The sequence below is a fragment of the Carcharhinus amblyrhynchos genome, chromosome 19 (genome assembly GCF_965287045.1).
Source record: "Carcharhinus amblyrhynchos chromosome 19, sCarAmb.v2.hapA, whole genome shotgun sequence".
NCBI classification, from domain to species: domain Eukaryota; kingdom Metazoa; phylum Chordata; class Chondrichthyes; order Carcharhiniformes; family Carcharhinidae; genus Carcharhinus; species Carcharhinus amblyrhynchos.
The window spans coordinates 19,047,385-19,073,437 of NC_137342.1; the positions used below are offsets into that span (position 1 = coordinate 19,047,385).

The 26,053-nt window shown below is 39.5% G+C and overlaps 1 protein-coding gene across 1 annotated transcript in view; it reads right to left on the reverse strand.

Annotated features, from left to right (window-relative positions):
- Positions 1 to 26,053, reverse strand: part of cog5 (component of oligomeric golgi complex 5) — a 101,181-nt gene that overhangs the window by 44,931 nt on the left and 30,197 nt on the right. The window contains exon 7 of the mRNA XM_080207334.1: positions 11,951 to 12,081. Coding sequence (XP_080063460.1) covers positions 11,951 to 12,081 — 131 coding nt within the window. The remainder of the gene's footprint in view (positions 1 to 11,950; positions 12,082 to 26,053) is intronic.

Below are 26,053 nucleotides of genomic sequence, written 5' to 3' on the forward strand. Positions count from 1 at the left end.
CTGGGAGTTGGGCCTATCCCCAGTGGAGTCAAGAACAAGTGGTGATCTTATTGAAATATATCAGATCCTGAGGTGACTGGAGAGGATGAACACCAAGAAGCTGCTTCCTCTTAAAGTTTAGACAGTTTAAATACAAGAGGTCTCCCTCTTAACATCAAGATTAGGAGAATTTTCTCTCTCTCAGAAGATGATTAGTCTGTGGAATTCTCTACCTCAGAAAGCATTAGAAGCTGTGTCATTGAATTTATTCAATGTTGAGTTGGATAGATTTTTGAAAGACAAGGGAGTCAAGAGTTATGGGTGCCAATATGAAAGTGGAATTAAGACCATAATCAGACCTGCCACGATCTTATCAAATGGCAGAGCTGACAGAAAGGACCGAATGGCCAACTTCTGCTCCCAAGTCCTATGTTCCTATGTATCAATTGTTTCTTTATAATACTCTTGTGAAGTGCATTCATTGTTGGAACTTATCATTGGACCCTATTACAGAACCAGATACCCAAATGGTGACCAAAATCCTCTGTTCAGCTTTGTTCATAATGAAATTTTATACAGGGTGTAGGGATATCTTCAAGTGCTACCATCAACTGCTCATAAACACTTCTAATCTAAAGGGTGAAAATCACTACTGCATATAGAACATAGAAAAACTACAGCACAAACAGGCCTTTCGGCCCACAAGTTGCACTGAATATGTCCCTACCTACTAGGCTTACCTATAACACTCTATCTCACTAAGTCCCATGTACTTATCCAGAAGTCTCTTGAAGGGCCCTATCAAATCTGCCTCCACCACCACTGTCGGCAGCCAATTCCACCATCCACCACCCTCTGCGTGAAAAACTTACCCCGACATCTCCTCTGTACCTACTCCCCAGCACCCTAAACCTGCGTCCTCTTGTGGCAGCCATTTCAGCCCTGGGAAAAAGCCTCTGAAAATCCACTCGATCAATACCTCTCAACATCGTATACACCTCTATCAGGTCACGTCACATCCTTTGTCTCTCCAAGGAGAAAAGACCGAGCTCTCTCAACCTATCCTCATAAGGCATGCATCCTAATCCAGGCAACATCCTTATAAATCTCCTCTGCGCCCTTTCTATAGCTTCCACATCCTCCCTGTAATGAGGCTACCAGAACTGAGCACAGTGGGGTCTGACCAGGGTCTTATACAGCTGCGGCATTATCTCCCGACTCCTAAACTCAATTCCTCAATTGGTGAAGGCCAGTACACCGTATGCCTTCTTAACCACATCCTCTACCTGCGAGGCCGATTTGAGCGTCCTATGAATCTGGACCCCAAGATCCTTCTGATCTTCCACACTGCTAAGAGTCTTACCCTTATATTCCATCATCCCATTTGACCTGCCAAAATGAATCACCACACATTTATCTGGGTTGAAGTCCATCTGCCACTTCTCCGCCCAGTCTTGCATCCTATGTCTCGTTGCAACTTCTGACATCCCTCCAAACTATCCACAACACCTCCAACCTTTGTGTCATCGGCAAACTTACCAACCCATCCTCCACTTCCTCATCCAGGTCATTTATAAAAATCACAAACAGCAAGGGTCCCAGAATAGATCCCTGGGGCACTCCACTGGTGACTGACCGCCATGCAGAAAAAGACCCACCAAAACCACTCTTTGCCTTCTGTGAGCAAGGCACTTCTGGATCCACAAAACAATGTCCCCTTGGATCCCATGCCCCCTCACTTTCTCAATAAGCCTTGCATGGAGGACCTTATCGAATGCCCTGAAGTCCATATAAACCACATCTACCGCTCTTCCTTTGTCAACATATTTAGTCACGTCTTCAAAAAACTCAACCAAGCTCGTAAGGCATGATCTACCTTTGACAAAGCCGTGCTGACTATTTTTGATCATACTATACTTCTCCAAATGTTCATAAATCCTGCCTCTCAGGATCTTCTCCATCAACTTACCAACCACTGAGGTTAGACTCACCGGTCGATAATTTCCTGGGCCATCTCTTCTCCCTTTCTTGAATAGAGGAACCACATCCACAATCCTCCAATCCTCCGGAACCTCTCCTGTCTCCACTGATGATGCAAAGATCATCTCCAGAGGCTCTGCAATCTCTTCCCTCGCACCCCCACAGTAACCTGGGGTACATCCCATTTGGTCGCAGTGACTTTTATAACTTGATGCTTTTCAAAAGCTCCAACACATCCTCTTTCTTAATGTCAACATACTCAAGCTTTTCAGTCCGCTGCAAGTCTGCACTACAACCACCAAGATCCTTTTCCACTGTGAATACTGAAGTAAAGTATTCATTGAGTACCTCTGCTATTTCTACCAGTTCTATACAAACTTTCCCACCGTCACATTTGATAGATCCTATTCCTTCACATCTCATCCTTTTGCTCTTCACACACTTGTAGAATGCCTTGGGATTTTTCTTAATCTTACCTGCCAAGGCCTTCTCATGACCCTTTCTGGCTCTCCTAATTTCCTTCTTAAGTTCTTTCCTACAAGTCGTATACTCCTTTAAATACCTAACATTACCTAGCTCCCTGAACATTTTGTACGCTTTTCTTTTCTTCTTGACTAAATTCATTACAACTTTCATGCACCAGGGTTCCTGTAACCTACCAAAACTTCCCTGTCTCATCGGCATGTTGTCGTGCAGAACTCCAGACAAATATTCCTTGAAAATCTGCCACATTACTTCTGCACACTTGCCCGAGAAAACCTCTTTCCAATTTATGCCTCTAATTTCCTGCCTGATGGCTTCATAATTCCCCTTACTCCAGATAAACACTTTCCTAGCTTGTCTGATCCTATCTCTCTCCAATGATAGTGTAAAGTGATAGAGTTATGATTACTGTCCCCAAAATGCCCTCCCATTGAGAGATCTGACACCTGTCCAGGTTCATTACCCAACACCAAATCAAGTACAGCCTCTCTTCTTGTAGGCTTATCCACATACTGTGTCAAGAAACCCTCCTGAACACACCGAACAAACTCCTCCCCATTTAAACCCCTTACCCTAGGGAGATTCCAATCAATATTTGAGAAATTAAAATCTCCCATCACAACAACTCTGTTATTATTACATCTCTCCAGGATCTGTTTCCCCATCTGTTCCTCAACATCCCTGTTACTATTGGGCTGCCTATAGAAAACACCTAGTAAAGTTATTGACCCCTTCCTCCACCCACAGAGACTCCGCAGACAAACCCTCCATGGCATCCATCTTTTCCACAGCCTTGACACTATCTCTGATCAACAGTGTCACTCCCCCACCTCTTCTGCCTCCTTCCCTGGCCCTCCTGAAACATCTGAAACCTGGCACATGAAGTATCCAGTCCTGTCCCTGAGTCATCCAAGTCTCTGTAATGACCACCACATCACATTTCCAAGTAGTGACCCATGCTCTAAGCTCATCCACTTTGTTAACAACACTCCTAGTGTTAAAATAGACATATCTCAAACCCTTGGCCTGAGCACTCCCCTTCTCCATCACCTGCCTATCCTACTTCTCACACTGTCGATAATCTCTCTCTTTGCAAGCAAATCTCCTCTCTCCCAGTCACTTCATTTTGATTCCCACCCCCCAACCATTCTACTTTAAAGTCTCCCCAGTAGCCTTAGCAAACCTTCCCACCAGGATATTGGTCCCGCTGGGGTTCAAGTGCATATAATCTGGCAAAAGTAGATTTTCTAAGATTACATTTTTAGCCAAAAGGTACGGGGTCAACAATTATGAATAATTGTTTTGAGATGTCAAAATCCTTGCTTTCCTATCATCTCGCTTTCGTAGAATTGTCAAAATTTATGAAAGTCTCACCCATGATCCCATTAGAGGCCAATCTATATCCATTCTTTGGCGATGTTTGATTATAAACTGCTGAAACGCAATAAGCCTGTCATTACATTTTACTGGGACATGCTGCGTAATCTTGATTTTCTGTCACAGTACAAAATTCTCTCTTCATAAACATGATACACTATCCAAGGTTGGTTTTGCAACCTGCAATGCCTAATCTTCAGGCTTCATTCGGGGTGAAGCTTTGGATGGATCCGCAAGAAAGTGAAAATCCATTCTGATGATTTTCACTGATATATTTCTAATTGTGGCCACATTTGCTTGGCTTTCCTCCTTTGCACATCTATTCTTAGGCATCTAAATGTGTAAAGAGTTTCCTCCAATCTCTAATGTTCTTCCCCAATATCCTGAACTCTCAAGTTATTGCACAATTATTTGGTACTATACAATCTGAATGGCTTTAAGTTTGAACTGGGCTGTGTATTGTGATACCATGTTACCATATTAGAGGGCAAGACTGGCAGGAATGCAGCACGAATCAGTGAGGTGGTAGCCTTGTCAGCAAGTATTCATGTGCATACTCATGAGGAAATAAATAGCCACTTTTAATGGTACACTCTGATTTTATCAATGAATAGATTTGCACAAGGGTGAGTTTGACTTCAGCAGGGAGCAGGTCGCAAATACAAAACAGTGCATTTTCTGGACAAAAGGTTGGCAGTTGACTTTTACACACAGTTGAGCATTACTCAAGTATATATGGTATATGTGTATATTTAGTCCTCAGAGGTTGCAATGTTCTTAAAAATATCTTATTTGGATTGGATTAAAATCGTGTTAAAAGTTCTTTTTAAATTACTGTTGTCCATTGATGAGATAAACATAATCCTTTTATACAGCACCTGCAATTACAGCATTTGCTGCAATTATCCCAACAATGCAATGTTACAGCTGATTCACTGGCTCAGTATGATCTATCCTTTTATATATGAAACAGGACAAGATGAAGGATCAAGATCTGAAGTAATTTCATACTGATTAGAAGTCATTAGCCTTCCCCACTCAGTTCAAGTTCTTGAAGAATACAAGGTTTTTCCTTTTGATGTAAAGGTCATTGCTATACTGCACTAAAAATTATAAAATCTAAAAGCCTCTGATGAAGCCATATTTAATCTTTCAAAATAGCCACCAAGTAGATTGGGAGCATACGCCTGACAGGTTTTGCTTTTATTTTACATGTTTTCATATCTCCTATTTGCTATAGTCTCCTGTACATCAAGCTGTGGCTGTACTGCACAATTACTTTAATGTAAACAAATGAGGAAGCTGTGGCAATTGGTTGCAGCAATTCAATCCAACAATTTACTACCAGAAGCACAACTCTGCCAGATCGAGAAAGGAAAATATGTCAGAAGAACATTACATGAACTTTAATGAACTGAAAAAAGCTTTTTGGCCAATTAGTGTTGATTGAACTGAATCAAAACTAACCGCCACCTTCTTGCAATATACCTCAATTTATGTTGTCTATAGGAACACATCTTTTACCACTGTCAGGAGATTGTGGGTTCAAGCCCCACTATAGAGAAGTGTATAACTTATGCTGACGCACCGGTCTCATACCACTGATGAAGGTACTGTGTGGACTTCCAAAAGACAGTTGTTACAGTGCACAACAGACCCAAAATTAGAGCTTATGGATTAAAAGGAACATTAGCAAAATGGATACAAAATTGGCTGAGTGACAGGAAACAGAGCAGTGGTAAATTGGAAGATGGTTTATAATGGGAGTTCCCAGAAACCCTTGTTCAGAATCTTACTCTTTCTGATATATATTAATGAGTTAGAGCTTGTTTTACTATGCACAATTTCAAAATTTGCTCAAAATACAAAACTTGGAAGTTTTGTGAACTGTGAAGACAGTGGAGAATTTTTCAAAAGGACATAGATTGGTAGGATAGGCTGACAAGTGGCAAATGAAATCTAATGCAGAAACATGTGATGTGATTCATTTTGGGATGTAGAATGCAACAGACAATACAAAATAAAGGGTACAATTTTAAAAGGAATGAGGGTGCAGATGGACTTCTGTGTGTAGACGTGTAATTCATTGAATGTGGCAGGACAAGTTGATTGAGTGGCTTATAAAGTTTACTGCATCCTTGGCTTTATCAAAAAGGAGCACAGCGCACAAAAAAAAACTCATGTTAAATCTATTTAAACACTGGTTCAGCTTCAGAGTATTGCATCTAGTTGTGATAAGGAAACAGGAAGACAGAAAAACTGCTAAAATTTGGCATTATAGAAGAATGCCACCTTGACTACAGTTCCATACATTCTAAACCTGCTAAGGACTCCATTCCATTCTCCTAGTTCCTCTGATTCTGTCACATGTATTCTGATGATGCAAGCCTCCACACCAACCCTTGAGATGTCTTCAACAGAGGATTCTCACCCAGCTCTTACCATGAGTGACAAGGCCCTCAACAATGTACACGTTTCCTGCATTTTTGATCTCATCCCTTTGTTTCCCTCACAGAACCATGACAGGATTCCTCTTGTTCTCGTCCTCCATCCCACCAGCCTCCATATTCAATAGATCATTTTCTGCCACCTCAAAAGTGATGCCACCATCAAACACATCTCCCGCTTTCCTTCAGCATTCCCAAGGGATTCCTTTCTGTGATATCCTGTTTCACTCCAAAATCACCACAACATCTCTATCCTATTACAGCACTTTACCATACAAATACAGGAAATGTAACATCTGCCTTTTACATCCTCTCTTCTCACCACCCAAAGTCCCAATTACACTTTCCAAGTGAAGCAGCAATTTATTGTATTTATACCATCAACATGGTATTCTCTACATTGGAGAGACCAAATGTACATAAGGTGAACACTTTGAAGAACACCTCCATTCAATCTGCATGCATACAAGTTTAATTCTCCATCTTGCTCTTATGCTGACATCTCTGCCCTTGGCCTGCTGCATTGTTCCTGTGAAACTCAACATAAGTTTGAGCAACATAACCTCAACTTTTGATTAGGCATTTTATTGCCTTCCAAACTCAACACTAAGTTTAATAAATTCAATCTGTAAATTCTTTTGTTTCCTCTTCCTTGCATGTTTCAATTTTTCTCTTGATTTTGCTTTCAGACAGCAGCACACATGCACTGGGCACACCTTTTTATATTTTTCTGCCCTATCACCATTCCATTTTGCACTTTAACACATAATTCAATTCTGCTATTCAATCTCTCTCTTCCACGCCATCACTGACCTTCCTTTTGTCCTCACCCCACTCACTCTTTGCTCAAAATCTATTAACTTTTCCTAGTTCTGATGAAAGACCAGTCGGAAATGTTAACTCTGTTTTTTTCTCCACAGATGCTGTATGACCTGCTGAATATTTCTATCATTTTCTGTTTTAATTTCCATTATTTTTACACTCGGTCTTCCAATGACAAATCAACTAAATAGAACTGAAATATTGGAGCATGGATAATGTGTGCACAGCTCCTGCAAAGTGTTGGCAAAACCATTGATTATCAACTGTGACTAGTCAATATTTTAAAAATAATGTCCCTTTTTATAAATGTATTATTTCCAAGGGTTAATGACTAAATTAATGGGCATAAATGTATCTTTAAAATTTATACCAAGCACATGCATACTTCTGAACCAAGTGGATGGGAAATAACATTCTTCCTAGTTTTTGCACCGCAAAGGGAACTTGTGTTAATAGCACAACTTAACTTTTTTCTGATTTAATTCCTATCCTCAATCATTCAGGGATCACACTTTGTCTCCAACCAAAATACTCAAACCTAGGTCAGGTGCCCCCCACTCATTTGAATTTCATGTCCAACTAGCTGTACAAAACCTTGCTAGCTTTAATGAATCAAGCATTACTTTTCTTTACACAAAAATAGTGCTGATGAACTAAAACATCAAACCACCAAAGATTAATAGATTTGAGTAATGCTTTTATTAACACATGTGGCTGAACATTTTAGTTTCACCTTACAGAACCACTTACCATAAATATGTCAAATGTTTAATGAAGCTGGCAAAATAAGCAAGGAATTAACAGCTTGCTGCCTTTTTTCAAGTCAAAGCTTGATTTCATAATAAAGTATTTATTTACATTGCTGAGTTCAATAAAATAAGGATGGTAAACTGAGATACCCCATTCTAAAATGGAATCAGATCATGGCAGATATGAAAACATTTCCAAAATAAATTTGCTGCAACAAAGTGAAAAAAATGTAGTCAATAACCAATGTTTTTGTTACAGGTAACAACGTCTAACCTGGCTGTTTGTGGAAATAATTTCATGGAACATAGTTTCAGCAAGAAAAAAGGCAAATTCAGCCCATTGTATTTGTACCCACCCTTTGAGAAAAATGCAAAATAATCCCACTATGTAGTGATGTTTCACTACCTGATCGACCGAGGCGTCTGCTACCTGGTGCTGTGCGAGGGGAACTATTCCAAGAAGATGGCGTATGCCTTCCTGGATGACTTGCAGGCCGAGTTTAGCGAGCTCTACATTAAGAAGGTGGCCACTGTCTCCAGACCCTACGTCTTCATTGAGTTCGGTAAGAAAAGATAGATAAGATTTCGGAGCAGAATTAGGCCATCGGCCCATCAAGTCTGCTCCGCCATTCAATCACGCCTGCTATGATTCTCATCCAGGCCCTATCCTCATAACCCCATGTGTCATTTCCCTGACCTAAAGTGTAATTTAGCATGGCCAGTCAACCTAACCTGCACATCTTTGGACTTAGTGAGGGCATAGATTATTAAGAGCAGGGAGGTTATAATGGAGTTGTACAAATACCGGTTAGGCCACACTGGTTAGAGTACTGTATGGAGTTGAGGAGGAACTTCTTCACTCAAAGGGTGGTGAATCTCTGGAATTCTCTGCCCATTGAAATGGTGGAGGCTGCCTTGTTGAATGTATTTAAGTCACGGATGGATAGATTTCTGATAGACAAGGGAATTAAGGGTTATGGGGAGAAAGCGGGAAAGTGGAACTGATCCACTTCAGATCAGCCATGATCTTATTGAATGGCGGGGCAGGCTCGAAGGGCTAGATGGCCTACTCCTGCTCCTATTTCTTATGTTCTTATTATGTTCTTATGACATTCCCACAGCTTCCTATTTTCCTATTTAAAAATGGTTATCCTATTTCTTTTAAAAGCAACTGACGCTGCCTCAACCATTTCCTGTATTAAAACATTTCAAGCTCCAACAATCCTACCTGCAAAAATTGTCTCCCAATTTATCTCCCCACTCTTATCAAGTTCCTCCTCACTGACTTCCCAACTTGGAGAAAACACTTTTCCTATCAAAATGTTTTCCTATCAAAATCTTTCATAATGTTAAAAACCTTCATTAAATCTCCTTTTAAGCCTTTTAAAATTGTTTTCCCATTTTCTTAACAAGTGGGAAGGTCAACTGCAAGTTGATTCTAGCATACACAATGTACTCTGTATCTTTTGTATCCATTGCTGCCAATGCAAATTTCAAAACTTTGTGTGTAAAGACTTTTTCCTCCCAATCTCTCCCAAACCTACCAGCATTATTGGAACTACAGTAGGTCAGATTAGCACTCAAGATGATTATTCCATCCTTCTGTTGATACATATATTCACATTGAATGTTTACATCTGGTTGATCAGCACTGAGACCTCAACTATCTACAATCTCTACTAATGACTTAGATGAAGAAGCCAAGAGTCATGTATCCAGGTGTGCTGACAATACAAAGCTAGGTGAGAATGTAAATTGCCAGGAAGTCAAAGAAAGGCTGCAAGAAGATATAGACTGGTTGAGAGAGTGGACAACAAGATGGCAGGTTGTGATGAGCCCCCAAGAAAATACTTAACTTAAAATCGGAGATCAGAAGTTTGCAGATGGGACGTGGCAGCATACTGGTAGTGTCACTGGACTAGTAATCCAGAGACCCAGAATATTGTTCTGGCAAACCGGGTTTAAATCCCACCACGGCAGATGGAGAAATTTGAATTCAATAGAAATCTGGAATTAAGTCCAGTAATGACATGAAGCCACTGTCGATTGTCATGAAAAACCCATCTAGTTGACTAATGTCCCTTTGGGGAAGGACATAAGCGCGGCATGATAGCAGAATGGTAAGTACTGCTGCTACAGCGCCAGGGACCTGGGTTCGATTTTGGCCTTGGGTGACTGGCTGTGTGGAGTTTGCACATTCTCCCAATATGTCTGCATGGGTTTCCTCTGGGTGTTCCAGTTTCCTCCCACAATCCCAAAGATGTGCATGTCAGGTGGATTGGCCATGCAAAACTGCCCCTGTGTGTCTAAAAATATGTAAGTTAGGTGGATCAGCCAATGGTTAAAAAGTGCAGGAATACATGTTGGGGCAGGAGGTGGGCCTGGGTAAGATGCTCTTTTGGAGAGTCAGGGCAGACTTGAGTCACTCACCGAATGAGGGAGCAGTGCTCCAAAAGCTCGTGATACCAAATAAACCTGTTGGACTTTAACGGCATTGTGAGATTCTTACTGTGCCTACCCCAGTCCAACACCGGCATCTCCACATCTCGAGAAAAAGGAGCAATGAAATTGGCTTGAGTTAAACTGAACGATTTGGGCACTAGACTTGAAGTACAGTGGCCTTGAGAGAAATCAGAAGGCAATTAAAAGTGTGGACTCCTTACTAAGGGCCTTTGATCAGTGGTGTTCTGCTTGACATGGCCAAATATCTGAGACTGTGCTTGAAAAGCAAAGCTTGAGTATATGTTGAAATTCCGTAGAAACAAAACCCTGGAGGTGGATCTTTACTGAAAGGGAGGGAGAATTCCAAGGTGGGTGCTTTCGGCGTGGTGACTGAAAGCCTTCACGAGAAAGACAGATTTTCACTGAGACCAGTTGGTTCATGGCGTAATAAATGACAAGCATAAGCTTTTTTTAAAATTCATTCATAGATTGTGGGCATCGCTGGCTGGGACAGCATTTACTGCCCATCCCCAAGGACATTTAAGACTAAGCCACATTGCTGTGGGTCTGAAGTCATATGTAGATGATGGCACAGTGGTTAGCACTACTGCTGCCTCTCAGTGCCAGGGACCCAGGTTCAATCCCAGCCTTGTGGAGCTTGCATGTTCTTCCAATGTCTGTGTGGGTTTCCTCCACATGCTCCGGTTTCCTCCCACAGTCCAAAGATGTGCAAGTTAGGTGGATTGGCTATGATAACTTAACCCTAGTGTCAGGGGGACTAGCAGGGTAAATGTGTGGCGTTATAGGAATAGGGCCTGGGTGGGATTGTGATTGGTATAGACTCAATGGGCTGAATGGCCTCCTTCTACACTGTAGGGATTCTATGAGACTAGACCAGACCAGGTAAAAACCACAGACTTCCTTCCCTAAAAAAAAATTAGCAAACTGGTTGGGTCTTTATGACAACCGAAAATGGTTTCATGGTGATTATCAGACTTTTAATTCCAGATTTTATGCTAAATTCAAATTTCATCATCTGCCATGATTTGAACCCAAGGTCCCCTAAGCATTATGCTGGCTCTCTGGATTACTAGTCCAGTAACAATTCCATTAAGCCATGGCCTCTGGTTATTCTGCTTTGGTGGCAACCGTCACTCATTTTGGGGGGTGGTTTGTCCGAACACAGTTTGCCTTATTAGTTCACATGTATCGCATATTTACCCTGAATATTAGAATACAAGATAGATACTGTAAATTGTGTTGTATTTATGAATTTGTATGCATCTGTAAAGTTGCAGTTCAGGTTAAAAAACAGCGAATATTTTCTCGAGTTTAAATTGAGATCTTTCAAATCTTTTTGTCTAGTGTAATGTGGTCAATTTTTCTTGTTTAGTAAACATCTTATTCTGTGTTAGAAGTACAGCAGCAGACTCCTGTGAATTTGTTCAGTAACTGTCCTCCAGAGTTTCTTTGATAGGACCTATCAAGTCAAGTTTCACTTTGGAATCAGCTCAGATCATAACAAGGAAGCACACGCACACATACCTTTCTCCGCTATACCTCTTCTATGGAGCTATAAACAACTTCGATGATTTATTTAATCGTTCAAAATCTGTGACCAAATTGCTGAGATGCCACTTTCCTATTTCATGACAAGTTTTAGACATTTACCTGAGTCTCCATTCCCTGTTCAAGTAACCGCTTGGCTTGATTCTCTACTTCAAGTCGGGCTCTTGCAATAAAAAGAAGATCATTTTCTATAACTTCAATCCCGGAAAGATCAACCCCTTGGGAAAGATAATCTGTAAAACAAAAGGCAAAAGTCATTATCTTCAGCAAATCCAATTTAAATATTGAACATTTTTCAACACTTTGTCCCTGTCAACGTCTATGTTATAAATGAGATATCATCTAAAGTTTTGTTGAGAATTTATCAACGATGAGGAAAAAATTGCTCCAATCAACTTATCCAGACATGATGCTGTTACACGTGGCAATCAAAGCAACCTCACCACTATATTTCCATTCTCTAAGAACCATCAATCTGATATTTCCATTCTCTGCTTGGGCAGTTTTCCTCAATTTACATACTTTGGCACTGCAAGTCCACCATAGAATTGCACTCAATTTTCAAACAAATTTTTAAGATAATACTCTGCATGAACAGGATTCCACAGTTTACCTCATTACGTAACCACATGATAGGTAGTTCTTTCGATACAAGATCATCACACGTCTTTCAGAAAATTTTATTTTTACCCATTCTGAATTAAAGGACCTCAATTCAAAGCTCTGGGTTAAACAGACATTAATTGTGTACCAGAAATATCAATAAATCAGTAATCATTTTGATTTTAGTAAGCGCATTTTTAAAATTACTTCTTCCTCTTTCTTTCCCAGGCTGAAATATTTAATTAGTTAAAATGATTTACATTTTCCATCAACATGTAGGTGGTACATATGGTGTTCTTTTTAAAAATAAAGAAGCCATAATGGATGAGGAAAAACCTTGTTTGCATGTGTTGTCTAGCAGCTGAATATTTTCTGAAGTATTTATGAAGGATTCGTAATTCAACTAAAGCTGCAACAGATGCAACAAATGCTCAACATAAATTTTACCCAAATAAAGTTCTTTAAGAGGCAGTGACCTATGGTATTATTGCAAGATTATTAATCCAGAAACTCAATGCTCTGGGCACCTGAGTTCGAATCCCGCCATGGCAGACGATGGAATTTGAACTCAATTAAAAAAAAAATCCGGAATTACGAATCTATGGATGACAACAAAACCATTTATCGATTGTCAGAAAAACCCATCTGGTTCACTAATGTTTTTAGGCAAGGAAATCTGCCATCCTCACCTGATCTGGCCTACATGTGACTCCAAAGCCACAGCTGTGTGGTTGACTCTCAACTGCCCTCAGGCAACCAGGGATGGGCAGTAAATGCTGGCCCAGCCAGCGAGGCCCAAGTCCCACAAATGAATAAAAAACTTGCCTCACGATTTTCTTTAAATAATTTACTAAGATTATCAAATAAATGTTACCAATGGCTCAGAGAAGCATTTGATCATTTGTTCAGCATGGTTGCTTCCCTGCAATCCATCCCAGATAACAAAGACATTCAGTTCAAACCCAACATTTTGGGAAGAAGCTAACATCTTCAAGTCAAGTGTGGGCTGCGGTTTAGGATGTCAGCAGGAAACATACAATTGATAAATTTAATCAACTATGATTCTTTTAATTATTTTTACATTATAAATTTCAGTTGTTGATAAAAAAGGCAGCACAAACCCCACCTAGTCACCACTATTTAACCCTCTCTATTTACCCCCTCAGGCTAAATTGAACTGATCACAAATTTGGTACTGCATTCAGCCCCAGACAGGACTTCAGACTCATAACGTTTCCATCACTGCTTACGTCTAACTCCACATTTTCGACCTCAGTCCTCCAATACAGAAACCTCCATTCTTTCCTTTGTCACCTCCAGACATGACTACGATCTCTCTCCACCCTCCCTAAACTCCAATGTGTTAAAAGTCTTATTGCACACATATAACCTGTCCTATGACTCAAGACCCATTTATCCCAATCCTCATACCCCAGTCCCACCCCACTATAATTATTTTGATCCTGTGATTCCAGCATCTTAAGCATTCTTCCATCTTCTCTCACCACCATATCATTGGTTGCATTGGCTTGTGAAATTCCATCCAAGAATAGCTCCATCTTTCTATTATCCTTTAAAAAATACTTAAAACACATCTTAAACTGAATTGTAACAATTTTCAATATATAACAACTTATGGTCTGCGTAAGGTAATGTTCCATGGAAAAAATAACTCACAGTTACAGTTTCAAATGTAATCTGTTGATTGTGACGGCAAACATTCTTGACCCTTAATTCACTGCCGATTAATTGCTGTGTAATTCAGTTTTTAGTACGTCTGAAACCTTTTCTCATGTAGTCAATAATTTCAGTCCAAGCATTTAAATCTATCATTTACTATCTTGTACGTATTTTGTTTTTACGTATTTTACTCTAATGCATGTTGCTCTATTCAGAACTCAATTCTATATTACTGTGTGCATTTACGTTAATATTGAGTTTAAATAACTTTAAATCTTAACCACTCTCACTTTCTCCCAGAGAGCAGGTGCTAGCACCCAAGCACGTCTGACCAGAGACATTAGGGATGAAATTCTCCCATCCTTAAGACTATGTCTAATCAGGGAAACTAAGGAGAGAATTCGCCCATCATGCCCACGGTAGGTGGCTGCAAAGAATCTAGCAAGAGCCAAAAAGTTAGAAATCAACCAGTGTAAAAAAGATTGCCATTCTCCCAACGGCAGATCAGTTAACCTACTGCCTAGTGGTACGAACACCATTTGCATTAATTTAAATCTCATAAATGCTCATTAAAATAGCTGCTCACCAGAATCACCTCATGCCTTCCAATCTTGCATCATGCCAGCACAAAATCACGCTGACTTTGAATCTATTTGAAAAGGAACCCGTGCTCAAGTTAAATCTCAGTTTGCTCAAGACTTTGTGGAGAGTGCAATATACATAGACCATCAGCCCACCAGTTACACCACTCTTGTTGCGCTGAATGCCACACTGTTGCAGAAGAATGGTTCATGCCTCCAGCTCCATGCTGACGTTGTCTCTAAGGACAGTGCTGTGCTGTGGGACATGTGCAGTCTCCATATTGGCTGACTGCACCTGGGGTTGTGGACTGCAGGGGTCTTCTCCTCCTGGTGAGGATGCTGTTGTCCGTATGGACACAGCTATGCTGCAGAACTCATGCAGCACTCACTTTAACCAACTAAAAATTCAACCACAGATCAGATGCGAGGTGAGGCTGATAAAGTCAAAAATGGCAATGGGGAAGAAGGGCTGTGCAAGATTAAGGGGAAGGGTAAGCGGGCACCATGGAAGGCAGAGGGGAAGACGATGGGGCAGAATGATGAACAATGGAAGGCAGACAGAAAGCCATGGGGTAGGAAGTTGAAGTCCAACAAGGGTGCATTGACCACCCTGTCTGTCAACATTTAAAATGATATCACTGTTTACTGGTAGGGGATGCTCACAAACTCTGATATGGGTGGGGGCAGAGTCTCATTAATGTAGCATATTAGGAATGGTTCGCACCAAGATTCAGAAGTTGGAGGTGCTGTGGTTTAAGAGATCACTGACGTCCTTAGTCCTCATTGCAAGGGAAACTATGGGAAGGTTGTTTTTGTTTTTGGTCAGGGGCTTTCAGACAGGAATCAGACACTCCTGTTGCTAGAAGGAAACGAGTCAGAGATGACAGATAGACCAGGGGCTATGTGGACCTCACAGAGACAGGAGAGAGTGTAGACGTAACAATCAGTGGGAGGACAGTGTAGTTCAGCTGCAGGGAGGGGCAATGATGGGGTGCAGTATTATTGGGAGGCTGGAGAATATCAGGAAGTAAATCTACCTTCATATCATGAGGTTTCAGGTAAATTGGAGGTGAGCAGATAGTGAAGGAGAGAGCATTGGACTCTGTTTGAGATGTAGCAGCACAATTTTGAAGTGCCTAAACATTGGCGTCCAGCAAAAACAAAATTAACCGGTTCTCTCAGGAAGAGGTATGAGGCACTGGTAAGCCAGACCATGGGGCTACTTCTTGGGGTGCACAGTTATTTGTTGGTGCTGCCACAGTAGACAGGATCCAGTTCAGTTATAAAGGAGAGGGGTCTCATTGCCTAGGAACCAACTGTAAGCCAATCATTTCCTCCAGTGCTGTTAAAAGGATAGACAGAACTCAAGCTTCACAACAAAGTCACAATAACGGCAAGAGTATAAGGTAAGGAAACAGCCTTGGAGAGTGAAGGCAAGAGTGAAGGGGGCACAGCTACATCATGTCTGGCATCCCATCAATGAAGAGTAGTCATGGGTTCAAAATGATTGCCATTCATCATTGGCCAAACTGCTTCCACTCATTGACCATGAACACTGAAAGGTCATTAGCTTGCCATGTCAAAGAATGGAGAGCAGAGCTACTTTGGTTAAATCATTTCACACTTTATGATCCCACAGAAGGCTCCAGAGGTCACATTTCTGGAATGGAATGTTGCTCACCTCAATGTGTGTTAGCATCTCAGGAGTAAGACTACATCAGGCACAATGTTGTGGAGCCTGACAAGTCCCATAGGGAGAGCTTCTCTTTTTGCACTCTTTATTCATTGTTATCTTCAATGTTTCATTTCAGATAGAAGGCAAAAGGACAAATATATCCAGGGCTAACTACTCAGAGTCCTCATTCAATAGGGGTGGCGAAGGGGGGAGAGGTGTCACCATGTGCAGTTCCAGCAGGAGGCATCACTTGGGGACATGACCACAGCATGAACAGAAAAGAGAGCAGGAAAGGCCAGACAGTGGAGGTGCCTCATCAGATCAAGCATTATAGTCACAGAGTAGCCTACTTACAAATCAATGAGATGCAGTGCCAGACATGTCTGTGCTTGTTCCAAGAACTCATACATCACATATGCTACATTTTTCCTACACAGTGGTTAGCACTCTTATCTCACAGCTCCGGGGACCCGGCTTCAATTCTCGGGTTTCTCCTCTCAGTCCAAAAGATGTGCTGGTTTGGTGCACTGGCCATCCTAAATTCTCCCTCAATGTACCCAAACAGGCATAGGAGTGTAGTGACTACAGAATTTTCACAGTAACTTCATTGCCGTGTTAATGTAAGCCTACTTACTTCACTAATAAACTTTAAAGCTTTAAAGGGGTTCGGAAATTAGTTTCACTGAGCTTTATATCATTTGAATGGATATCTGAGCAGGAGGATAGCTAAACCTTGATCCAAGAGAATTCCAAAGTGCAAATTCACAATGCCTTCAGTTAACTAAAACATTCAGATATCCATCAATGACAACAAAAAAGTGCAATTTATTTAGTGATAGCACCCCCAATAGCACACCAGTGAACCAGAAGTGACATCAAAATTCTTTGAAACTATTTAAGTTTCTGCCATCTGCAGCAGAGGTGGAGGCAGCCTGTTGATTGCTATGTCTGATGCCTATGATGACCTTGGCAGCTGCCCTCCAGTAGTCCAAGGCTTGGAGGGCCCTGCCCGATGAGGATCTCCTGCTCAGAGGCAGAAGCACCCTCAACAGTCTATGTTACTGGAGCGTGAGCGGGTAAAGGCAGAGGTAGCCTCGCATCTTTGGGAGTGTTTGAAAAGAATTAGCCCTCAGGGTATCCTACAGTTAGTCAGCCCCTCAGGCTGCCTGCTGCAAGATGGTGCATCTGGACAGAGGCCAAATTGCCTACATGCTGATTGTGCCCACCAGGGTGTGGGCTGTGGAGTCCAGGACTGAGCCCAAATCTGATAAGACTTCCTGGCCCAACTTGGTATCTGTCCCCATTAATGGATGAGAGATATTTGTGGAGAGCGCACTGGATGCATGTTTGATACTGGATACAGCCAAAAGGGGGCTGACTCTGGCACTGTGTAGTGCTTTTTGCACTGTGTGGTGCTTCTGCTACAGTTGCCAAACAGGCTGGCAAATAAGATGCAATTCAGGTGCTTCTTAAAGCCACCCCACAGGCACAGGGCACACTTTACATCCGAAGTCCTCAGATCAAGATCTCAAGAGCTTGGTGGTTTAAGTGGGGTGCTGCCTTCTTCAGGCCTTTTGCTTCTGGCTGGATGCCACCTTTAAAAGTCTTGTCAAGACAGGTGGGCTGGAAAGAGAGATACAAGTGTATTGGACTAGTGTTTAAATATGGTTTTAGGACATTCGAACCCACCAGCTGATGGGCAACTCAGCTCCAAACCCTGAGGTATTTCAGAGAGATACTCACCTATGCATATTTCAACCACAAAATGGGGTGCAAATTCCTGTCATTCCGCCAGCGGGAAGGACGCCTCCAGAACCACCCACCACAACACTTACACTGGAAAATTCTGTCTAAGGAATGGAAAATGTGTGCATTGTTGCTTGGGGGAGGCATCCTCCATCAGTACTGTCTTTCTTCCTCCACATTCTCAGGGCGCAACAACCCTCACCATTTTAGCAGAGATGCCAGTTTTCTTCACTTCTTATTCTGCTGCACATCTACTCTGGACTACCTTTTGTTTACAGGGTAATATCGCAATATGGGATCGTGTACTAGTTCAGTTTTACCATTTAATCATTCCTGCCTTCAGGGTATTTCAGACCATTCCCTTTTGTGCTTTCCCTCCACAACTTTGCCTTTGTTGTGTGACTGCTTAAAAGCTATTCTTCTCCAAAAATCTGCAGATTCTAATGAAAAGTCATTGACCTGAAAAATTAACACCTTTTCTATCTCTACAGATGCTACCCAGCCTGCTGTGTGTTTTTGGAATTTTGTGTTTTTATTTCACACGAATGATGTTTATCCACCCTTGATTTAAAAAACGTCAGGTATTTGTATTGTAGCTCAAGCATCAAATGGTATTGCTACAATGTGTCTCTTTATCAGGCTGAGGCTCTTTTCACTTGCAAAGAGAGAAACAAAAGTGACTTGATGGGGTCTTTAAAGTTATGAAAGGGTTGACAGATTAGATGCAAAGATGTTTCCACTTGCAGGAGAGACCAAAGCTTTGGTCATTTGTTTAAGATAATCACTAAAATATCTAACAAGAAATTCCTTACGCAGAGAGTGGTTACAATGTGTAACTCGCTGCTGCAGGAAGTAGTTGAAGTGACTAAGGGGCAGCTAGATAAGCATAAAGGGAGAAGAAAGCATTTGGATTGATGGGGGTAGATGAAAAGAATTGGGAGATGGTTCACGTGGAGAATAAACACCAGCATGGACCTGAACATGGCACAGCGGTTATCACTACTATTTCACAGTGCCAGAGGCCCGGGTTCAATTCCCAGCTTGGGTCACTGTCTGTGTGGAGTTTGCATGTTCTCCCCATGTCTGCGCGGGTTTCCTCCAGTTTCATCCGCCATTCTGAAAGATGTGCTGGTTAGGTACATTGACCCGAACAGGCACTGGACTGTGGCTACTTGGGGAATTTCACTAACTTCATTGCAGTGTTAATGTAAGCCTTACTTGTGACTAATAAATAAACTTTAACTTTTGGGCCTTGTCCTGTACTACAAATACTAAAAGACATGTAACCGCAACACTTTTCTGCAATGAATTTCACCTGCCGTGTCAGCCCAATCCATCAATCAGTCTGTAAGCCATCACGGTTAATAATGTCCCCAAATGTCCATGTCTTTTTAACATGACCATTTAATTTTGGCAGGGCAATATCAATGTTTGATGCATCACTGTTTCAGCACAAGTCTAATACAAATCAAGTCATCAATTCCCACGTTTAAACCTGAAATGTCATTGTTTTTCTTAAAAAAGACAGGCTAATTTCTGGAAATACAACATTTATTTATCAATCTTTCACAGAATAACTAAATAATTTTTCTCTAATTTATCATAACATTCCCTTAAAAATAAAATTAAGGTTGATTTTTTCTGTGTTTATTTTGCTTTGTGCATACCATACCATGTTCAAATTTAAGATCAATGACATACAGTGGCTATTATTAATGCTCTGAATGTTACCAATCATTAATATTTTCATCTTATACTATCAGATAAAACTTATACTCAAGATTTCACTTGGTAAAGGAACAATAAATAATTATCTTCAATTGCCAAATACAGTGTGCGCAGATCTTCTCTCCTGAGATATGGCAAATGTATAAAATATTTTATGTAACTAGACAAGTAGGCTAAATTGATGATGAAATGGTCATCAACAAAATAATTACTATATCCCAGACAAAATATATAATTTTGTTGTAAAGATGTAACTGTGAAAGGATGGTGAGCCACACTTGGTCACAATATTTAATTAGCTTAAAAACAGCTTTAATTTCGAAAGGAAGTCAATCAAATTTTAGTGATAGATTTATTTTTTCAAATACTTGCCCATCGATGCAGCTGATATTTCTCTCTCTAGATTAGGACAATTAAACCCCAAATGTATTTGTTTTTTAAACATTCACAGTTAACAAACCAAATATTGATTGAACTTGGGGAAAGAAAATACACCCCTTTGCACAAAGAATTGGACAAATCCATTATGGTTAGCAAATCAAAACAAATGCATACACTGCAATTCTCTGCAGTAAAGAGAAGCAATGAGTCAAGCTGTCATCTGATGAATGCCGCCCACAATTACTTCATGCTGCCTTACCACTCCAAGTGGGCTAAATCTGAATGTGATCTCCAGAGACAGAGGCTGCAGCATGCTACTTTCACTAGACATTTTCAGAAGCTTATTGATTGCTTAGTTTAGAGAAGCAACAGCAACCTACTGTTATAGGCTCACAAACTCGTCAATATTATGTTCTAAAATAATAGCAATAGAAAGCTGGTTTTGTTGAAAGGATCAGCTTCAAAATCAGTTCTGATGAGTGTCTTCATGTTGTACTCTGCTAACAAAAGGATTGGGCAAACAGAATGTTTTTGGTGTTCAGCTAAGGTAAGATTCCTTTAATTTTCTGTTATCTAAGTAGCTAAGGATGCACAATTATTCAGTGCTAACATTTGAACTAGCTTGTATTAAGTGTTAATGTTTCTGATAAATATTTCATGAATACAATGCGAACAGATAATTTATGACAATTTTACTCTTCATTACATAACCAAGCTCCAAGTAGTAAATTAGAAAGGATACCAATACTTTTAATCGATAATGTCAATAGAATGTACATTCCGAAGTAGAAATGCAATTAAATATTGTTTTCTAACAATGGAGCATTATACCTGCAAAGCAATTACAATGAGCTTTGGTAACAAGTTGAAGGAGCTGATTGACTTTTTGCCAATTTGAACAACTGTTTAAATGGCTAGATAGTAAAGCATCTTTTTTGGGAAAACACATTTTGCATATCAGCCTGGGGGAAGGTTTCCATGCAAGAATATTTCAACTTCCTCTACCTCAGTTTTATTTGGATACATTATCTGTATTATCATTACTTAAATGACAGTTTAGGATTAACTACAATCCTAGATGTGTCACACTGATTTTGTCCTCTATACAATGGAAATTAGCAATTCTGGTCCAAGCTGTTAATGTTACATTTTATCATCCGACATTACAATAGTTTCTATTTCATTTTATTCTTCCTATCCTTGTAATATTAAGTTTACTGAATTATCTTTGACAATTAATTTACAAAAATATTCACCATCACAATTTTGAACTCATCTTATTTGCATGCATTGTATAGCATAATATAAAAACCTACATTCACAAAATACTTCTATTCATACAACATAATTTTACTGTTTTATATTCTGCAAATCGTAGTTTCACTAAGACTTTAAAATTATTATTCTTCTGTCAGAATTATACAAGTTTTATTGATAGAACTTACCATTTCATTCTTGCTTTGCCGTCTTCCTAATTTACCCTGCTACATTCAAAGTTCTTTCTCAGTCAGGGAACTAGTATTCTAATAATGTGCAGATTTTGCAATGTATTCATGTCCCTCCTCTAATAATATGTTTGTAGGCACATAGGTGATAAGGTTTCCTCTACTACTAGTTTGCTTTCCTTTCCTAGGACACTTAGACAAGGCTAGCAAACCAGTTTATTGAACAACGCCAAGTATGAAGTTTAGTGAAAAATCAGGATTCAGATTCTTTGGACTGCTGCTTACTAGTTTGGGCAGGATTTTCCAGCCCTTCCTGCCAGCATGATTTTCCAGTCCTGACAAGTTCCCACACAAAGGGCCATCAATTTTGGTGGGAAAGATAGATCCAACTGGCAGCCAATGGTTTGTTGCCTTTATTGTTGAAAAAAAACATGCCTCAGGGGAGGGGAGAATTGAGGGAGAGTGGGAAATCCTGGTCAAAATGTCTAAGCATACTGGTGTTAAAGCTGTCGCGTCACAAGATTACATGCAAGTCCAACACAATAATGCTGAGTGGAAAATAAAGTTGATGATTTTTATATAAAAGTTAGCACCCTCCAGAACAATTCACAAACTTTCCTTTTTAAAATTTCAGATGTTTTCAAAATAAGATAGTCAACATGCAAAGAAGTTATATCGGAATGGGGAATTTAATTTAGTGCAGGTTTAACAATCTCTTAGTCTGACAATGTGTACACCAGAAACTTTAACAAGCAACCTTTGTTGCGTTAGGTATACAGAACATTACCTGACCAAAATTGTTCTCTCTCATTTTCATAGGAAAGTTGAAAACTATGCAGAAGGACACAATATTTATGAATACACCTATAGACTGCAGCAGAAATTGAAAAACCCCACTACTGATATCAGGCACGTGTTATCAGCTGAAGAGGCTCACATAAATGGCCCAGATTATTTGAAAATATATGGAATATTCAGATATTATGAAGAAATCTAATACAATTTGAAATCATCCATCATCTAGTTTGACTTTGAAAAGGCATTAAGAATATCAGATTCTCCTTTGCTCCTCGCTACCATTTTATTGAAGTGTTATGGGAACTCCTTTGAGGAGATACTAAAAAAAAACTGAAAACTTAAAAGAAACAAGAACAGGATCTGGAAAACAGCAACTCAAACAACTAATTTACTTTCATGTAACCCAGTCCATGTTTTGTACTAAATAAACTAATTTTGCATGCTAATTATGCAAACTACTTTCCATTCTCATTAAAGAGAAACAGCAACTGAAGAATCTCAAAGGAATGCATAAATGTTATTATTACAAAGGTATGATTAGTATTTAATACACAGCATATTTTGGAACTTATTAACATTGAACATTATTGAAATTATAAAGAACGTAACAAAAATGCTGAAATCTGACAGAAATGGAAATGGCACATGGCACCTGTGCTGAAAGTGCAGTTTATATTTCTTCAATGGCCGAATCCTAATACATTGGCAGTTATACTATTAACTGAAGAAGTGACCAGAACAACTTTTCAAAACATAAATTAAGAGTCTCATAGTTAAATGGATACAATGGATGGAATACAAATAGTTGAGCTTTGGGTCCAAAGTCAGATGCCATATTACAACAATGATGATGCCAAATGAAGTATTCCATTTTAATTTTGTGACATTGCTCATCAGATTGGTCTCAGAAACTACAGAAAAATCTAGGGAAAAGGTAAGTCACAAAATAAATCATTAGCAATTAAAAATATACTGCAAAGACAATTCTTTGAATTATATTTTTAGGTTAATTAACTTCTGAACAGTTTTTTTCTGGGTCTGTACCCAAATAATCTTGAAAGTTAAAAAGCAAAACATTTTAACTCTTTCTGGAATAGCCATCTTCCAGATATCTATGTCTGGAACAAATTTTCTGTTTGTACTATTGTTAGGTGCAAATTGCTCTGCTGGACACAATTTAGGCCATGATTAACCTTCATCTGCTCGAAAGTAATTCCCCATCAATTTATGGTGCAGATATGATACAGTTCAGGAGTTACTCATTGAAAATTAATTTCATACAATGTTATTTCAAGATCATTCACATCAAATGTAAATTGTACTGAGATTTACAAGAATCCAGTAGGGTTTCAAATATCTGATGGGAATACTGATTCCAGCAAGGTTAATTAGTTCAGCTGCACGTTAGGCGGCAGTTCTCATGGCTACTTCAAAAATTTCATGTTAGCTGCAGGTAATTTTTCCCTCTTGACATTATACAAAAGGAAATACACTGGCCTGAAAACTAATTTTATATCTATGCAATGTCAATATTTTCCATTATGATAAGAATTCCATAGATTTAATATAATAAATTTAAGAATTTTTAAAATTATATTTCCGCTTCTAATGTATATTTCACTCTTGAAGATTTCTACATAGGGATGGAAGATCAAGGTGGGGATGGGGTGGAAGAGAGATATCGAACACTTTAAAGTGATAATATATGGCAACTTCTAAACAACTACAACCACTGGTATTTATATAAAGCTTCTTTTAAAACAGTAAAACCTCCCTAGACACTTCAGTTGAGCATTATCAAACATAAATATGCTACCGAGCAACTAAAAGGAGACATTAAGGCCAGGTGAGCCGAGGTTTTTGGGGGGGGGGGGGGGGAGGAGGAGGAGGAGGAGGAGGAGGAGGAGGAGGAGGAGGGAAGAGGAGAAGAAGAAGAAGAAGTTTAGAAGGGGAATTCCAGATATTAGGATCTTGGCAGCTGAAAGCACAGTCACCAATGGTGAAGCAATTAGAATGTTAGAAGCCAGGCTTGCAGGAATATTTTGGAAGAGTTGTGGAGCTGGAGAAGATCAGAGTTATGGAAAGTCAAGGCCATGGAGAGATCTGAAAACAAAGTGAACATAGAAAATGGTTGAGATAGCTTATCTCCCAGAAACATGCAGATTTTTCTTGCAGTAGAACTGAGGTTAGAACGTAAAACCACACAAAAGGAGGAGTGAATGCAAATGATACAGAAGAAAATGTATTCTTTAGAAACTAGTGCAAAAGGCATGTGGGTTAATCACAAGCAAGAGTGAGGGAGATTTAAATTCTAGGTCAGAGTTATGAAGGAAAAGTGAAAGAAACGAAAACTCAAACTTTTCAGTTGTGAAGATAGCAAATTGTCATTATTTGTCATAATTCCAACCATGGAAGTGACACAAACTTCTGCCATCCACACTTAACAATTTAATACAAAAATCCACAAATAGTTGTCAACGATTCCCTGGTCCTCCACAGGATAAGCTGAAGTCACTGTTTATGGCACTTTTGTAAAAGAAATCACTGACATTATCAGGACTTCTCCTTTTATTTTGTAATATTGCTGTTACCCCAACCCACCCCACCACCACCCTACAAAGTTATGTTTTGTTAACAAGGTGTACTGTGTTTTGAACAGTATACAAAGTCAGAAGTATTGAAGAAACTCACTGGCTGAACAAACTAATTTAAATGTGTAATATCATTCTTTTTTCTATTATGATAATAATTCCATAGTATTAATCTAATAAGCTTTAATACAAAGTTTTTTTTCAGGAAGTGTGATATTTCAGCTTCTAATGTGTATGTCCAAATCTTTGTTTCATTCTCCAAGATTACTAAAAAATGATGGATGATCAATACATTTTACTTCCTGGTCTGCTGTCTATGACAATTCTTCAATATGACTGACTACCTAGAATGCTTAATGAAATCATTTTAGCTGGACATCCGGAGATGCCCTCGACTTGGTACCAGATTTAAATTAACATTAGAAAAATAGAAATCCATGGCACAGATATCGTAATATCTTTTCAGGCATCATTTTCTGAGGTCAGTGGCAAGCACATTTTGCTGTTTGCAAAATCCAGGCCACTGAGTAAACACATTGCGTTTTGTTTTTCTGAAGCCATCAACTCCAAATCCTCCCACTTGTATCTATATTAACTGGTGAATGTATACATCATGGTTACTAAAGAGCAAGAGGAAGAGGCCAGATTAGAGTCCTGGATTTTAATTAGCGTTAAAAATAGATGATGATGATGTACACTTATTATTCATTCATATATGAACAATGTAAACACATGAATAACTTTCCAAGCATTTGTCTGAAACTCTTTTCCATACCAAGCCAAACAGCATCTTTGTTTACTTGCCTGAATTACTTATGTCAATACACTCCTGTGCCCAATTCAAATATTAAGTACAAATATTTATGATGTTAAAAAAGAGTTCAAATAAGTAACTCACAATGTTGACTTGTTTTTTGCAATTCTTTCACCATCACTGCAGCATTTTTTTCTATTTATGATCAATATAATCTTCCAAC